This window comes from Mustela nivalis (genome assembly GCF_964662115.1).
Source record: "Mustela nivalis genome assembly, contig: HAP1_SCAFFOLD_451, whole genome shotgun sequence".
NCBI lineage: Eukaryota > Metazoa > Chordata > Mammalia > Carnivora > Mustelidae > Mustela > Mustela nivalis.
In genome coordinates this window covers 284,288-300,585 of record NW_028136204.1, presented here as the reverse complement: position 1 = coordinate 300,585, position 16,298 = coordinate 284,288, and the positions used below count along the sequence as shown (strand labels likewise).

Below are 16,298 nucleotides of genomic sequence, written 5' to 3'. Positions count from 1 at the left end.
TTCTTTTGCCCCCATCAAATCATCTCCAAGAACACTGCCTCTCACTAATGTACAGCCAGAACCCACCATCTTCCCACTGTGTCACCTGGTATTGTCTCTAATCGTGGTTTCCAGGCTGTCTTCACCTGGCTATTTGTTGGTGTTCTCTGACAGAGAAATACAGTGTTCTTTTGAGTTGATATGCCAAGGCTGCTGATCTAAAATCTCCAGGCCTCAAGGCCCTTTGTTGGCATGAACTAGTATGATTCAGACCCCCTGATGGTCAGAATCAATGGAATTGGAGAACGTACTCCTTGTGGGTTCCAAGTGTGCTCCGATCTCTTGTGGCTTTGCCCATTGCATTGTCTCACTGCCTTCTGAATTACCAACTTTCCACTTTTCCCCTAAACCATGTCTCCAGTCTTCTCCCATAGTGATTGCAACTTATTCTCTCTTTTGCTATGGAGTTTGCTTTGTGGGCTCCAGTTCATTTCTGCCATGTTGAAGTTGATGTGGTAATCTTCCTGTTGTGTTCCTGGATAAAGACAAGTCTGGAGTTACCAGACACTACTACCATCTCACTGTCCTGAAAAAGCCCCACAGAATCTTACCCAGCCATAAGCAAGAATGAATTCTTTCCACTTGCCTCATGTGGCAGAATTGTGGAGAGCATTAGCCTACGTCACATCTATCAGTCCCAGAAAGACAAATAACATACAATTTCACTCTCTCATGACTGTCAAGAGACATATGAAAAAGCAAGGGAAAAATGGACAAATAATACGACACTACCCAGGCACACAAAATGTGGTGTTTGTTGAGGTCAGGTTTGAGAAAATATGTGTTTATCAAAGAGGACAAAAGATGACATTCTTTGTAGGAAATGTGGCTGAAAGAGAGGGAATGTGAGTTTTCAAGGCATGTCAAATGGAACTGCTATCCATTAAATACCGACTTCCTATCTCCATCAATTTAATTATAATTGTTATTTGAAACACACTCAGCACACACACACACACACACACACACACACACACACACACACACACAGATAAGACACACAAAAGATGGGGAGGAAGTGAAGAATAGCACTAATGAAGCAAACCCAAAAGAAAAGAACTGAGAGAAAAGGATAAATTCCAAGACACATATTCACTCCAAAGATTAGGTCAGGAAACCTACAAAATCTCAGCTCTGTAGTAGTGACTAAAGCGTTTGAAGCAGTAATCAAACCCCTGTCAACACACAGATGGCGAGGTGCAAATCATTTCCTGTTCAACTCTTCTAGACATTTAGAGAAGGCAATGCCATTTTCTTCTCATCAATTCCACAAATGGAGGAGGTGGATGAACTCCACTTTACTAGTATAAAGACCCAATTCAAATAATGACATTTTAGGAAATAAATTATATTCCATTTCAATAATTAAACATAATAAAAATATAATTCTTTCCTTTTCTCTGTCTGTCTTCACCTGCATTTGAAAGGGCCAGCTTGTTTTTGTATTATTTTGTACTGTTGAGGAAGCCAGCCTGTCATCCATCATCCATTTTTGACAGAGTATTCACTGATGCTTCAGTTCCATATATGACCTAGTACTCCGCCTAAGATATGCCAGAACTCTTCAACACCCATTAGCCCGTTCCCTCATTCCCTGCATGTCTCTTTTTTCCTTGACTCTCAGCTTGATTCCTCAGAGTTCTGAGTTACTCTTGGTTTGTCTCCTTCTCTGACTTATCCCCTTCAGTTTTTCCTTCTTTCTACTAAGGGCCGTGGTATTCGTCCTAGGGCACATATGAGAGAAGCCATATGATATTTCCCTATGTCTCCTTGCCCATTTCATTTCACAAACCCAGTCCTGTGGCATTCATGCCAGTGCAAGAATCAAGAGTTCATCCTCCCTAATTGCTGAGGAATACTCTGTTGCCAATATGGACCACACCTTCTTTATCCACTAGTCTTTGCAAGGACATAGCAGCTCAATCCTCAGTTCTGTTCAAGTGAGCCTTATATAAGTGTTGTTCTTGTTGCTGTTCTGTTGAGAAAGCCTGCCTATCATCCATCATCCGTTTTTGACAGAGTATTCAGGGATGCTTTAGTTGCATGTACGTCCAGTGCTCCTCTTAATATATTCCACAACTCCTGACTACCCATTAAGCAGTTCTCTTTTTGGTAAACCTCAGCTGGATTCTCAGAGTCCTGAGTCACTCCTGGTAGGTCTCCTTCTCTGACTTTTTGCCCGTCAGTATTCCCTTCCTTTTCCATTTCCCAACAGCAGGGCATGGGACATTCATGTCAAGGCAAGGTCCAGGGGTTCATTCACTTCGATGGCAGAGGAATACTGAGGTGCCGAAATGGACCCAAACTTCCTGATCCACTAGTCCTTGCAAGGGCATTGCGGCTCACTCCAAAGGTCTGCTCGAATGGGCCTTGCAAGCCGTCTATATACGCCGTCCCTTTCCTTCTGACTAAAGAGTCTTGGTCCACATGTCTATACCCGTTACCACAACAAGTACAGTTAACTAATAATGACAACGGTTTCGGTCCAGGCCTCTTCATTGAGAGTTAGCTCAGATGCAGAATATCACTCTCCTCAAAGACTTTGCAAAGGTATTTAAGGGAAAGCCAGGTAGACAGAGGCCTCATCCCTTAGCCGCGTGTTTCAGAACACTAGGAGACGAGGCCACAGACAGCACCATATAGCGATGCCCTCACCTTTTACCTCGGAAAGGGACTTTCCGTACCTTAGTCATCACTGACCCATAAGCAAAAGACGCTGACAAAGTACGCTCTCACCCACAGGACGAGAAACCCCACGGAGAGCTGCTCATACACGCGACCTCACCTTTTCTTGAGATATCTAGAAATTGTAGTGTAAAAGGACACCTTGCCGTCTCCGGGGATATGTTGGCCTAAAGGAAGGTATACTGAATGTCATTTTCCTTCCTCTATGTCTCCAGAAAGGGGAAGTTTGACATTAAACCACAAGACATCCTGAATTCTTGATCAGGTTCAGAGGGCTTCCTGGGGCTTCCTACTTAAAGCCATAGGACACCAAGGTCATGGGAGAGGGACAGCTGCTTCAGTGAAGCCAGCATCTGTGATGTCACAAAGCTTTGAGGTCATAGCAACCACTCCTCATCAACCCAGGCCTGATCACTACACTTGACTGGAGTAGTCATGGGTGGGCCAAGAGGACCCCAGGCCGTCCCAAACTGCTGGAGCCGCCTGGGTCTCTCACCAAGGCAGTTTGCGAAGCGAGTCGGTGTCACCTTCTCCATGGCCCAATTCATAGTATTTGGTCGTGAGTGTCAGCACCAGCCCTCTGGACCTCGGAGAAAGGCAAGATGCCGCATTCCATCTTAGCACCGACAAGCCAAGAAACTAACAGACCGCAAGCAATGCCTCAGGGGAGGAAATCCGAGCCCTGCGTAAGGGTGAGACCCTCCCACCAAATCATGGAGCATCTCAACAGGAAAAGGTCCACCCAAGGGAAGCTCAAAGTGAACCCCCGCAACCGTGCCAAAGACATGTCTGGAATCTTCCACAGCAAGCACACGAGTACCTCAATGGTCTCCAGAAACGGTGCCAACAAGGCCTCCCAATCTTCCAAAAAGACCATGCATCCAAGGCAGAGTCTACACCCTAGAACCTTAGGTCCAGGACGGACTCATGTTCTTGGAGTCCACAGAAGCCAACGGAGAGCATGTTGGAAGAGACCCATAGCCCAATGAAGCCAACTGAAAGACTTCCGTGCCCATTTCAGGAAGACAACTTGTATGTGCAAAAGGACGCATTGAAGAGGATTCGAATGTGGAAGAACCTTGAGCACTCCCTCATGGTGGATCAGCTACCCTCTGTGGAACTGCATGGAGATGTGGCAGCACAAGCCTGCCTTCACCCTCTCATGACCATCCCCCAAATGGTTCCATGCGATAAGCAAACAGTGCCTCTTGAGGAAGATGGGCATGTTCCAATGGAGCCCCGAGAGGATGCACAATGTGTTAACAAGGGGTCAGTACAGCACGACAGACAGCGGATGCTGCAGGTTGGTGAGGAGATCCAGGAAGGCAAAGAACAGGAGAATGAACAAGGAAGCTCCAAGCGAAGGTCGGGCATTTTAGGATGGTGAGAGGTTCTCTATACCTGGCTGCCCTCCATAGGAACCTAGGTCCAAATTCAATAAAACATCCTTTGGCCCCAGTCAATTATTGTGCACTGTTTTTGTCTTTGTTATCTTATCGAACATGCACATGCACGTTTGGACAGAGAGGCAGAGAGATCCCAATCAGGGGGTGGAGCTGGAGAGGGAGAAGCTTACTTGCCCCTGAGCAGAGAACCTGAGAACAGAGTCAATGCCAAGGCCCTGGAATCATGAGTTGATCTGAAGGCCGCGTCTGAACTGATGGACACAACCCGGGACCCAACAATTGACTTCTGAATACCTCCTGGTTCTAGACAGAACCGCTGCTCTGTCATTGTTCAGAAATGCAGGGGATAAGGATTTTGGCTTGGCTGCTGTTGCTTGAGCTATCCGGCCTGCTTCGAGAGCTGGTATAGCTTTTCCTCTTGAAGTCAGTGACTGGGCTATGGACAAACTATTCTCCGATGCCTATTTGCCTAAAGAGAATACCTCCATGCCTAGATTTTCAGGGGTAATGGCACTATGTCTTTAGGTGCTCCGCTTCTGTGGAAGGTGTTGGGAGTCCTCTGTGCCTCTGATTCTGGACCACTTTCTCTGCTCCCAGATGAGGGTCCTTTTCAGCCCCGAGTTCTCCAATCTAGGATAAGCCCTCTTTTCTTTCTCTCACTCTTACTTCACCTACAAGAGGCACCTCTTTCATTAACTTGGTGATTCCCTAAGCTCACTATCATGTTCCATCAAAGAATACATTCAAATGGCCAACAGACACATGAAAAAATGCTCCACATCACTCGGCATCAGGGAAATACAAATGAAAACCAGAATGAGATACCACCTCACACCGTTCAGAATGGCTAAAATGAACAAGTCAGTCAATGACAGATGCTGGCGAGGATGTGGAGAAAGGGCAACCCTCCTACACTGTATGTGGGAATGCAAGCTGGTGCAACCACTCTGGAAAACAGCGTGGACGTGCCTCAAAAAGCTGAAAATAGAACTACCCTATGACCCAGTGCTTGTAGTACTGGGTATATACCCTACAGATACAAACGTGGCATTCTGAAGGGGCACATGCACCCAAATGTTTATAGCAGCAATGTCCACAATAGTTAAACTATGGAAAGTAACTAAATGTCCTTCAACAAATGAATCAATAAATAAGATGTGGTATATATGTTCAATGGAATACTATGCAGCCATCAAAAAAATGAAATCCTGCTATTTGTGATGACGTGGATGGAACTAGAGGGTATTATGCTTGGCGAAATAAATCAATCTGAGAAAGACAACTATCATATGATCTCCCTGATATGATGAAGTGGAGATGCAACATAGGCAGTTTCGGGCGTACGAAAAAAAAAATAAAAAAAGATGGTATTAGGAGGGAGACAAACCATAAAAGACTGAATCTCACAAAACAGACTGAGGGTTGCTGGGGGGAGGTGTGTTGGGAGAGGATGGTGGGGGTATGGACATTGGAGAGGGCAGGTGCTATGGTGAGTGATGGTGAGTGCTGTGAATCACAGACCTGTACCCCTAGGGATAAAAACACATTATATAAAAAATTTTAAAAAATAATTTAAAAAACCCATTAAAGAAAAAACACAGATTGCAAGCCCAGAGCTAATCTCATATTCAATCAAAACTTTTGAAAGTTTTCCCCTTAAAGATCAGAAGAAAGACAAGTGTGTCCATTTTCACTACTCTCATTTGACACAGTAGTGGATGTCCTAGCCAGAGAAACAAGGAACACAAAGAAATAAGAGACTCCAAAAAAAAAAAAAAAAAAGGAAGAAGTAAAATTTTCTTTTTTTGGATAACATGAACTTACATGTTAAAAAATCCTAAAAAATTCACAAAAAATTTGAATAAACAAATTTAGTAAAATTACCAAATACAAGATCAATATATAAAAGAAAAGAATTTTGTTTTGTTTCTTTTTTTTTTTTATGGACTGATTCCCAGTTTGTCATGTCATCCTTGTTCAGTGATCACGCTAATCTTCTCTGCATCATTCCAATTTTAGTATATGTGCTGCCAAAGTAAGCACAAGACAGGAGCATTTTAACATTCTAATGATGAACTATCTGAAAAAATAAAGAAAACAATCTAATTCACAATAGCATCAAAAATAATAAAATACTTAGGAATAGATTTAACTAAGAAGATGAAACATCTGTACTCCATAAACTATGACATTGATAAAGAAATTGAAGGTGACAGAAATGGAAAGATAGCTCATATTTATGAATGGTAAGAATTAACATTGTTAAAATGTCCATACTACCGTAAACCATCTGTAAATCCAATTCCTATCAAAAATCCAATGTTAGGGGCGCCTGGGTGGCTCAGTGGGTTAAGCCGCTGCCTTCGGCTCTGGTCATGATCCCAGGGTCCTGGGATCGAGCCCCGCATCAGGCTCTCTGCTCAGCAGGAAGCCTGCTTCCTCTTCTCTCTCTGCCTGCCTCTCTGCCTGCTTGTCATCTCTCTCTGTCAAATAAATAAATTAAAAATCTTAAAAAAAATCCAATATTATTGTTTTACAGAAGTAAGTAAAGAATCCTAAAGTTTATATGAGACCATAAAAGACAACAAATAATCAAAGCAGTTCTGAGAAAGAATGAAGAAGGGAGATTACACTTCTTGATTTGAAACTATACTACAAAGCCCTCATGCTCAAAACAATAAAGTATACTGGCATAAAAACAGACCAATAAACAAGTAGAACAGAATTGAGAGTCCAGAAATAAATCCTTTCATACAGTCACCTAATATTTGACAGGGGCCAACATATGTAATGGGGAAAGATAGTCTGTTCAATAAATGATATTTAAAACTGAATAGTCACATAAACAGTATGAAAAGGGAACCTTATATCACTCATAAGTCTGAACTTGAAATAGATTAAAGACTTAAAGGTGATGCATGAAACTAAATTTCCTAAAGGAAAACATAGGAAAAATTCTCCTTGACATTGGTCTTGCCAATAGTTTTTTGGATACCAGACTAAAAACACAAGCAAAAAAAGCAAAAATAAATAAATGGTATTACATCAAACTAACGTTTCTGCATTGCCAAAAAAAGGGAGAGAGAATGAAAACACAATCCACAGAATGTAAGAAAATACTTACGAATCTTATATCTGAAAAGAGGTTAATAACCAACAGATACAAATAGAAAAAAATATATGATTAAAAAAATAGCAAAAGGATCTCAATAGACTTTTTTTTTCAAAAAAGTTATATAAATGACCAACAGGAGCATTAAAAAGTGCTCAACGTAAAAATCTCAGGGCAAAGTCCTTATGTTGTTGTTGTTGTTGTTTACCTCTGAAAAACACAGCAAGATATTAGAATATATACTACCAAAAAATTGAAACTAACCAATTTTGGTAAATATTGGGGAAAACGGGGAACTTATGCACTGTAATAGGGATATAAATTTGTATGGAAAACAGTATGGAGATTATTCATATTATTAAAAGTAAAATTACCATATGATTCAGTAATCCCACTTCTAGGTATCTATCTAAAGGAAACGAAGTCACTGTTCAAAGACATATCTGCACTCTTATGTTTATTATAAAATTATTAACTCTAAGCAAGAGATGGAAATAACTTCAGTATCCATTAATGGATGAATGAGTAAAATAAGTATGGTAAATATATACTACGGAATACTACTTAACCATGAAAAATTAAGAAATACTGCCATTTACAACAGCATGGATGGATCTTGAAGGTATTATTCTAAGTGAAATATTTCAAAGATTTTGTATATTTTTTTAATTTATGTATTATGATATCCCTTACATACAGAAACTGAGGAAAAGGAAAACTAATGGAAACTTAGAGTTGAGTTGACAAGGGGTGAACCTGGGGTGGAGTAAGGTGGTCCAAGGGTGCAAACTTGCAACTATAATATGAAAAAGTTCTGGGGATCTAATGTACAGCATTATGATCATAGTTAATAAGATATACATACTTTTTTTTATTGTGCTTCCCTTTATTAAACTTTGCATATATCACATTCTTACAAGTTGAAAGTTTATAGCAATCTTGTATAAAAGAGGTCTGCTGCCACCATTTTTCTAACAACATTTGCTCATTTTGTGTCTCTTTGTCACATGTTGGTAATTCTTGCAATATATCAAGTTTTTTCATTATTATTGTATTTGTTATGGTGATCTGTGATCAGTAATTATGACCCACTGAAAACTCAGAACTAGTGTACTTAAGGTATATACATTGTTTTTCTTTAAAAACATAATGCTTTTGAACAGTGCAGTATAGTTTTTATTTTTTATATGCACTGGGAAACATAATTTTTTATATGCACTGGGAAACCAAAAAATATAATAATTTGACTTAGTTTATTGAGATAATCACTTTATTGAGGCAGTCTGGAACAAAACCCACAAGACCTCTGAAGTTTATCTCTACTATACTATATACATAAAAGTTGCTAAGAGAGTAGATCTTAAAATTCCTTATGATAAATGCATAAAAAACAGTGGCAACTATACGAGATAGTAGATGTATTAACATTTTTATGTAGATTATATTGCAATAAAGATGTATACCAATTTATCAAATTGTACAAAATTTACACAATGTTAAAGGTTTGCAATGTTATAAGAAATCATTTCTTAAATTTACAAATATGTCGATTTTTTTCAATAAACCTGGAAAAAACTTTTTGTAGAATTAATCTATTTTTCAAAAAATGAAGTAAGGCAGTAGAAACTGCAACTAACTCTGAAATAATAGAATATAAAATCCATTTTCATTATATACACTGTGACAAAAAGTATTACTTAGTTTACAATGGAGGAGTACTTATGAAACATGAAGGATGGTCTATAAATAAGGCTGAAAGAGCTCAGTTTTAAGGTTTAAATTTAAAATCTTCTTTTGAAATACTAAACTGACCACCCAGTGTTCCAAACATCAATGTCTTAACTGCATGAATTTATTTCATACAACTCTATAATCTAGTTTCATAAGAAAACAGCATGCAAATTTTGAATGACAGACTTGCTTAAGTTTCATGTTCAACAGTAAAGGATACCTCCCTAAAAACAAATAGAAGACAAATCAGCATATTTATTATGATAATTATTATTCATAAAGAGATTCATATTGAATTAGGGAATATATATTCTCAGAGGGGGTAAAGTAAAATGAAATTTATGTTGGTAAATGTGTCTATGAATAGTCAATACAATGCCTCAATATAAATGAATATTACCATTTTGAACAATTTAATTACTATTACTAGAATTATTATAAGTATAAAAATAGCTATCATTTTAGCATGGAATATGAGATTCTCATGCTCCATGCTTCATCACATACACACAACAACGCAGCATGATAAGTATTATCATCACCATTTCATGGGTGAAAAAACTGAGGCTAACACATTTGGATAACTGGTTTATGATTACATGGGTAGCAAAAATGCATCACACTAATTTAGGCTTTATGATTTCAGAATTGTACTCTTACCATTGCACATTCTATTACTCTCTAAATACTTGGCCTGTTTTCATTTGGTTCTTTAATTTTATTCATGTGGTGATGGCTTAAAGCTTCATTTAAAGGAAGCTTAAAAATTTCATTTAACCAAAAGCTCCCAAGAATTAAAAATGTCATTGATCTAATGTAGACATGGATATCATTAGTTAATGGGTAACTATATATTTTCCACTCTAGTGAGATAAAAGAGTATTTTTCTAAGTTTTAGTCTCTCAGTGTTAAAAAGGACTTTGTTAAAATAGAAATATTTAGACAAAGGTGATCAAAAGTCTGGATCAGGTCACCTTAAGGTAAATATTAGGAACCTGAGGAAACAAATGGAGATTTGAACACTGAGCTATGATATAATGAATGGTTTCAAGTATTTAGTAGAGTATAGAAAAGCCCTTTAAAGCCTGGTCTTAGCCTAGCATTGCAGCTTCTGGGATATCTATCTATCATCTATCTATCTAGATATAATGTGAAAACTTTTTTAACTTAAAGATTTTGAGAAATAGAACATAATCAGCACCATAGAAGATCTGTTTATGATAACAACCTAGCCCCTCCTCCCAGTTTGTTAATATTCTCTCTTATTTAATGTAACATTGTGCAAATAGACCACTACTGATCTGCTGTTATGAATGAAATAGCTATAATCATCTGTTTGCATATCCTGGTGAAAATATTCATTTAGTTCCATGTTGTATTTCTAGGAATGGACCAAATTTTTATTTTTATTTTTAAGTTTTCTAAATATTGTCCAACTTACCTCAAATGTTTTTATTATGGGCACTTTCATTCTTTCACATTCTTGCAAGGCAATTTTACTGTTGCCCAATATGGTAAGTGTGTAATAGTATGTCATTTTAGGTTTTAATTTATTATTAATTTAATTTAATTTAATTCCAGATTCATAATAAAGATAAACAGTTTTTATATATGAGTGGCCATTTGGATTACCCTTTCTGTAAAGTGCATGCTCAAATCTTTTGATATCTTAACATTGTGTCATACTGACTTCTTTAATAGTAGATTTTCTGAATGAACTTTAAGCTGTGTAGGTCTTCTCTATTTTATTTTGAACTTGTTTTCATTTCAAAATCTTTATATTTATTTTCATAATCTGCTTTTATTTTTCTTTGTCTATTATCTATCTATCTATCTATCTATCTATCTATCTATTTATTTGCAAGCAAGAGAGAGCGAGCAAGTGAGAGTGCAGGGAGGGATAGAAAAAGAAGGGAAAAGAATCTTAAGCAGACTCCAGGCTCAGCACAGAGCCCAACTCTGGGCTCTATTTCACAACCCTGACATCATGACCTGAGCCAAATGAAAGAGATAAAATAAAATTAAGGTGTTAAAAAAAAAAGGAAAAAGAATTGGAGGTTTAATTAAGTGAGCCACCCAGGCACCCCTGTGGTACCTTAAATTAGATGTCATATCTTTAAAGTTCTAGAGTATCCATTTGTTCATTTATAAAACCTTTCTCAATATCATTTTTAGTGTCAGTTTTTGGTTCAATTTGCTTCCCCTCTCATTTCTTTGAGCAGAGTAATCAAGCCATTTTACAATCTTTATTGATCATTTTAACATCATACTTAATCCCATTTTGTCTATCAAATCTTGTTAATGGTTTTTCTTTGTGTGCTTTGTTACATTTTGCTATGTTCAAGACATTATATTTGAAACTCTTATTGAGTAGGGATAATTAAGAGCTATAATAATGGTATGGTCCTCCTTGGTAGGATTTTCTCTTATATCTGAGACTCTACAAGACAATCATACTCCAAATTCAGTGATTGACTTTCTCAGTTTACACAGAAGGCAAGGTAGGCTATAGTCTTATTTCTGCTTCTCCTTGTGCTTTGTGGATCTCAAGTTAAATTTGGGTTGTACCAAAGTCCTCAAATTTGATTGCTGCTGGATTTTGAATTTTGTTTCTCTAGTATCAAGAGTCTATGAACAACACAGCTCAGTGTGTTTTAGCAGTTTCAAATGCTCTCATAGCTAAAATGGCTTCAGGGCATATATCTCTAGGCTCTCATTGTATTTTGTATTTTGGCCCAGTAATCCCTCACTTATTTTTATAATCATTCTGATATTTTTAACTTTAAAAGCTATTTTGTCTGGATTTTTAGTTGTCTTAAGTAGGAGTTTTTAGATCACCATTACTAGAAGCAACAACAAATATACATGAAAATATCTGCAGTAGTTTATCACATCTTTATGGCTTTGAACTTCCATAAGCTGAGGCATCCTTCTCTAATCACTTAGGCAAACTCCAATTCACCCTTTAAAACAACCCAAGAATTGCTTCATTTAAGAACATGTTCAGGGATGACTCTTCCCCACTGTTCTTACCAACATTCCCACACACTCTTTGCTACCCAAAGCTTGTTTATGAACTTTCGTTAGGTATATCAGCGTGACCAGAATTTTGCTCTATTGTATTTTTGTCCTTTAGAGCTTTAATTAAATATGAATTCCATAGAAAGTCTGCCCCTTTTCTTTCAAACCTGGGTTAGTTATTTCTTCTCATTCTTTGTCAGAAGTTACTTTATTAGAGAAACTTATAGCTCTATTGTGACTTTGGAGCCTTTACAGTTTTTCGACTGGAAAAATCACCCATCCCTGAGATTTTTACGCAGCTTCCTAGCTGATATTATTCAGAAATCTGTTCAAAACAGACTTTTTCAGGGAGGCCCTTTTGGACCACTCAGTTTAAAAACCTCTTCTCAATCACTGCTCTTTTAAAAATGTGCTTATTTAGTTCAAATATGCATCTCTATTAAAGAAAAATCAGTACGTTTTTTTTTTTAAAGTTGGCTTACCTATTATCTATCTCTCCCATTAAAATGATTCCTCTGGGCTGGGGTTTTGTTGTGCTCATCTTAGGCCAGGCACTCAATAAATTGTCTCTGAATGATTGAATTGTTTGTCTCCCTTGCTAGATTCTCAACTTCATGAGGCCAAGGATTGTTCTATTCAGTCCTTCTTTATCCTCAATGTCTGTTATATTGCAGTCACTTACATGACTAATGGGAAAAATCACAGAAAGAAAGAGTTAAAACTACATAAAAACCCCGTAGGTTCAATAACACAAAGCTTTCTAAAATTATTTAGCCCAGGAATTGAATACTGGCTGCACTTTTGATTTTTTTTAAATGGTATTGAATTTAATTTAAATGGAAATACTGGAATGGTAGAATAATAAAAAAATTATAAAAGCAACTTGCTCCTTAAAGTAAGAATTATATAGGGCATCTCTTCTAGAAGCAAAATTTTCAAATGACAAACATCTGAAAGCATAGAAGGAGAAGTAAGAGTGTGAATTGTACTTCAATGCTCTTTTCTTTATATTCAACAAACAGCTTCATTCACACACCTTTCCAATTTTTTCAACTCTTTTGACAAAGCCTTCAGAGGAGTTACTGCTGATGACAACCATCACAGCCTAACAGGAGAAATTTTATAAAGAAAAATAATAGCATGTTTTTCCCAAATTGTTAAGGATATGGTGAAGCTCTGTCGGATTCAAAGGAGGAATGTGCAATTCCATGCTATATATAATAATAACTTGTTTTAATAGTGGCTTTGCAATTTTTCAGATATATCCATTTACTGAAACCACTATCAAATAAACAAAAACAAACAAATGAACAGGGGTTCGAGACAGAAATTATCTAATCTAAAAATAGCACATGTTCACAGAATACACAACACATATCCCAAGTACTACTATAGGTTTCAAGTAATAGTCAAAACAATAGTAAACATGATTCAGACCCTACCAGTCAAATCATAAATGGGACCTTAACTGTAAATCCTTATCTTTAGATCAAAGCGGGTAATTGGGGGCTGAAGATACATTATAGAACTAATATGTTATAGAACTCCTCTGAAATGAGTCATTTATTCCATCACTTTTCCTGCACAGCTGCTGACCCATGTTTTGGTTCCTGGAAATAGCTGCTACCCTGTCATACTTCTTAAAAGCACATATATTGATAACTCTACTCATTCCTCCATTCCTCTGTGACTGTCACTGTGTTAAAATGTGGAGTCAGCTGACTCACTTGTGATGGTAATAAAGTAGATGAGTTTGCAAAGTATTTTGTTATTTCTAAAAATGCAAAAACCAAATTACATTGAAATCATAAGGGGTGTTTCAGGGAGAGCTGTAGGATGTGGTTTCTTGTGTAATCCACAGAGATTAGCTCCAACACATATTTAAACTCTCCTCTAGGAGCAACCTTAGTGGTAAAGCAAGAAGATAAACAGATGTATACACACCCTGGCACAAAATTATCACTTATGTTTGGCTTCCTAGTCTCCTCGTGTTACTTATTTATCTTAACTTCTCTCTGAAATCAGGGAACACAGAATCTCAATCAGTAGACATTTTTCTACTGAATTACCCAATAGTCCGATCATACCCCTAATACTTTTTAAAATTATTTCACTCATAATCCCAAATCTGCTTTGCTTCCTCATCTTAGTACACTGTAATTTGATTTCAAAATGAGGACAGTTGTCAGTAATGCCACATTCATTCATCTATTTTACAATTCCATGTGCTTATAACTATGAAGATATGTTAATAACATCCATTCCAATAAGCCACCCTAAATTTATTATCATGAAACAAGACCTCAAGAAAGAGAATTCAAAATCATCCATGTATTTGCAACTTATTGCAATAAAGCCTTTATCAATAGACTTCCCTGTGCACATGGTGGTCAAATTGCTGGTGAAAACCAGCCAGATCTATTACAAGCTTTCTCATGGCTTCTAGGTAACCCAAGTGAGCCTTTATTGATACTGGGAAGGGATAAAGCAGGGAAGGGATAAACAGTGCTATAAGATTTGGCTAGACAAAAGTAATGACTCTCATTACAAAGTGAGTATTTTTTTTTCAAGCTTTAGTTCAGTTTATTTTTCTTGTATAAAACTATGTAGTAGCCACAGCTGGAGCCTGGGTCCTCTGAACAGAGACTCTGGTGTGGGTCTTCACAAGATGGTCCGTGAACTCCTGATAGGGAGACTTGGTGAACACAGCTGTAGGTCTTGGAGATGGCATCGAAAGTAGCCTTGGCAAAGTTCCCTAGGGTGGCAGTGCAGCCCCTGGCCGAGGTGTAGCAGTCGTCAATACCAGCCATCATCAGCAGTTTCTTGGGCACAGGGGCCGAGACAATGCCAGTGCCTCTGGGGGCGGGGATGAGACGCACCAGCACAGAGCCACAGCGGCCAGTCACCTTGCACGGGACAGTGTGGGGCTTGCCGATCTTGTTCCCCCAGTAGCCTCGCCGCACAGGGACAATGGAAAGCTTCGCCAGAATGATGGCTCCGCGGATGGCAGTGGCTACCTCCTTGGAACACTTGACATCCAAACCGACGTGTCCATTGTAATCTCCGATGGCGACAAATGCCTTGAACCTGGTCCGCTGGCCCGCGCGCGTCTGCTTCTGCACAGGCATGATCTTCAAAACCTCGTCCTTGAGGGAGGCTCCCAGGAAGAAGTCGATGATCTCAGACTCCTTGATGGGCAGGGAGAAGAGATAGATCTCCTCCAGGGACTTGATCTTCATGTCTTTGACCAGGCGGCCCAGCTTGGTGACGGGGATCCACTCCTTGTCCGCGGCCTTGCCCCCGCGAGCTCCGCGGCCTCGGCCCCGGCCCCGACCACGGCCCCGGCCCGCCCCGGCCCCGGATGCCGCTGCCGAAGCCACCGCGGAAACCGCCGCGGCCTCCCATTCCAGGGCCCCCGGGCCCTCCGGGCCCTCCCGCAGCACCGGCGTCATCCGCCATTTGGTGTTCTCTCGGAGAGGAAACAAAGTGAGTATTTTAAAGCAAAAGAGCCTGTTGGGAATATTGTTTTATAAAATAGTGGTTTTTTTTATTAACTTTTTAAAATTCAATTAGGTAACATATAGTGTACCAATAGTTTCAAATGTAGATTTCAGTTATTCATCCATAGCATATAATAGCTAATGCTCAGTACTTACTGTTATAGCTTCTTGAAAGCAGAATTTTAACCCACTGAGCCACCCAGGCGCCCTTGAAAGCAGAATTTTAGATCACATTTTCTGATTACTTCCATGTCGTACAACACTTTCCTGCTAGCAACCTTCAAAACATACTGTTTGTTAGAGGAATTTCTTTAATAATAAATAAATAGGAATTCATTTAAATTTATAAATATATAAAATAAATAGGAATTTATTTAAATTTATTTAAATATTACACACTGTTTCATTGTTCATAAATAAGGTGATGATATTATAGCCATTAGTTGGTAGCACTGATATATCACTATCTTTTTACTTCTCAGTGCATTCTCTTTACACAAATAGATATATATTTTAAAAAATGTGAATCTGTGGCAAACTTGTAAAAAACCCTATACAGTAAAGTTTATCATTTTAAGTAATCTCAATTATCTTCCTCAATTGTGATAGTATATCCTTCTATCTAGGCCAGATATTGTATGAGGGATTTGAAGAGACATACTTTTCTAAATTTCACTTTTCTCATCTGCAAAATGCTTATCATGATCCTACAAAAAAATACACTTATAATTTTTTGATGAAAATTTATTTATTTATTTTAAGATTTTATTTCTTTATCAGAGAGAGTGGGCGAGAGAGCAAGCA

The 16,298-nt window shown here is 38.1% G+C and overlaps 1 protein-coding gene across 1 annotated transcript in view; it reads right to left on the bottom strand.

Annotated features, from left to right (window-relative positions):
* Positions 1-15,469, bottom strand: part of LOC309857170 (uncharacterized protein) — a gene marked incomplete at its 3' end in the record, with an annotated part of 204,700 nt that extends 189,231 nt beyond the window's left edge. Inside the window, exon 1 of the mRNA XM_082749993.1 lies at positions 14,908-15,469. Within this exon, the coding sequence (XP_082606119.1) occupies positions 14,908-15,446 (539 nt within the window). The 5' untranslated portion in view covers positions 15,447-15,469. The remainder of the gene's footprint in view (positions 1-14,907) is intronic.
* Positions 15,470-16,298: the final 829 nt, after the last annotated feature.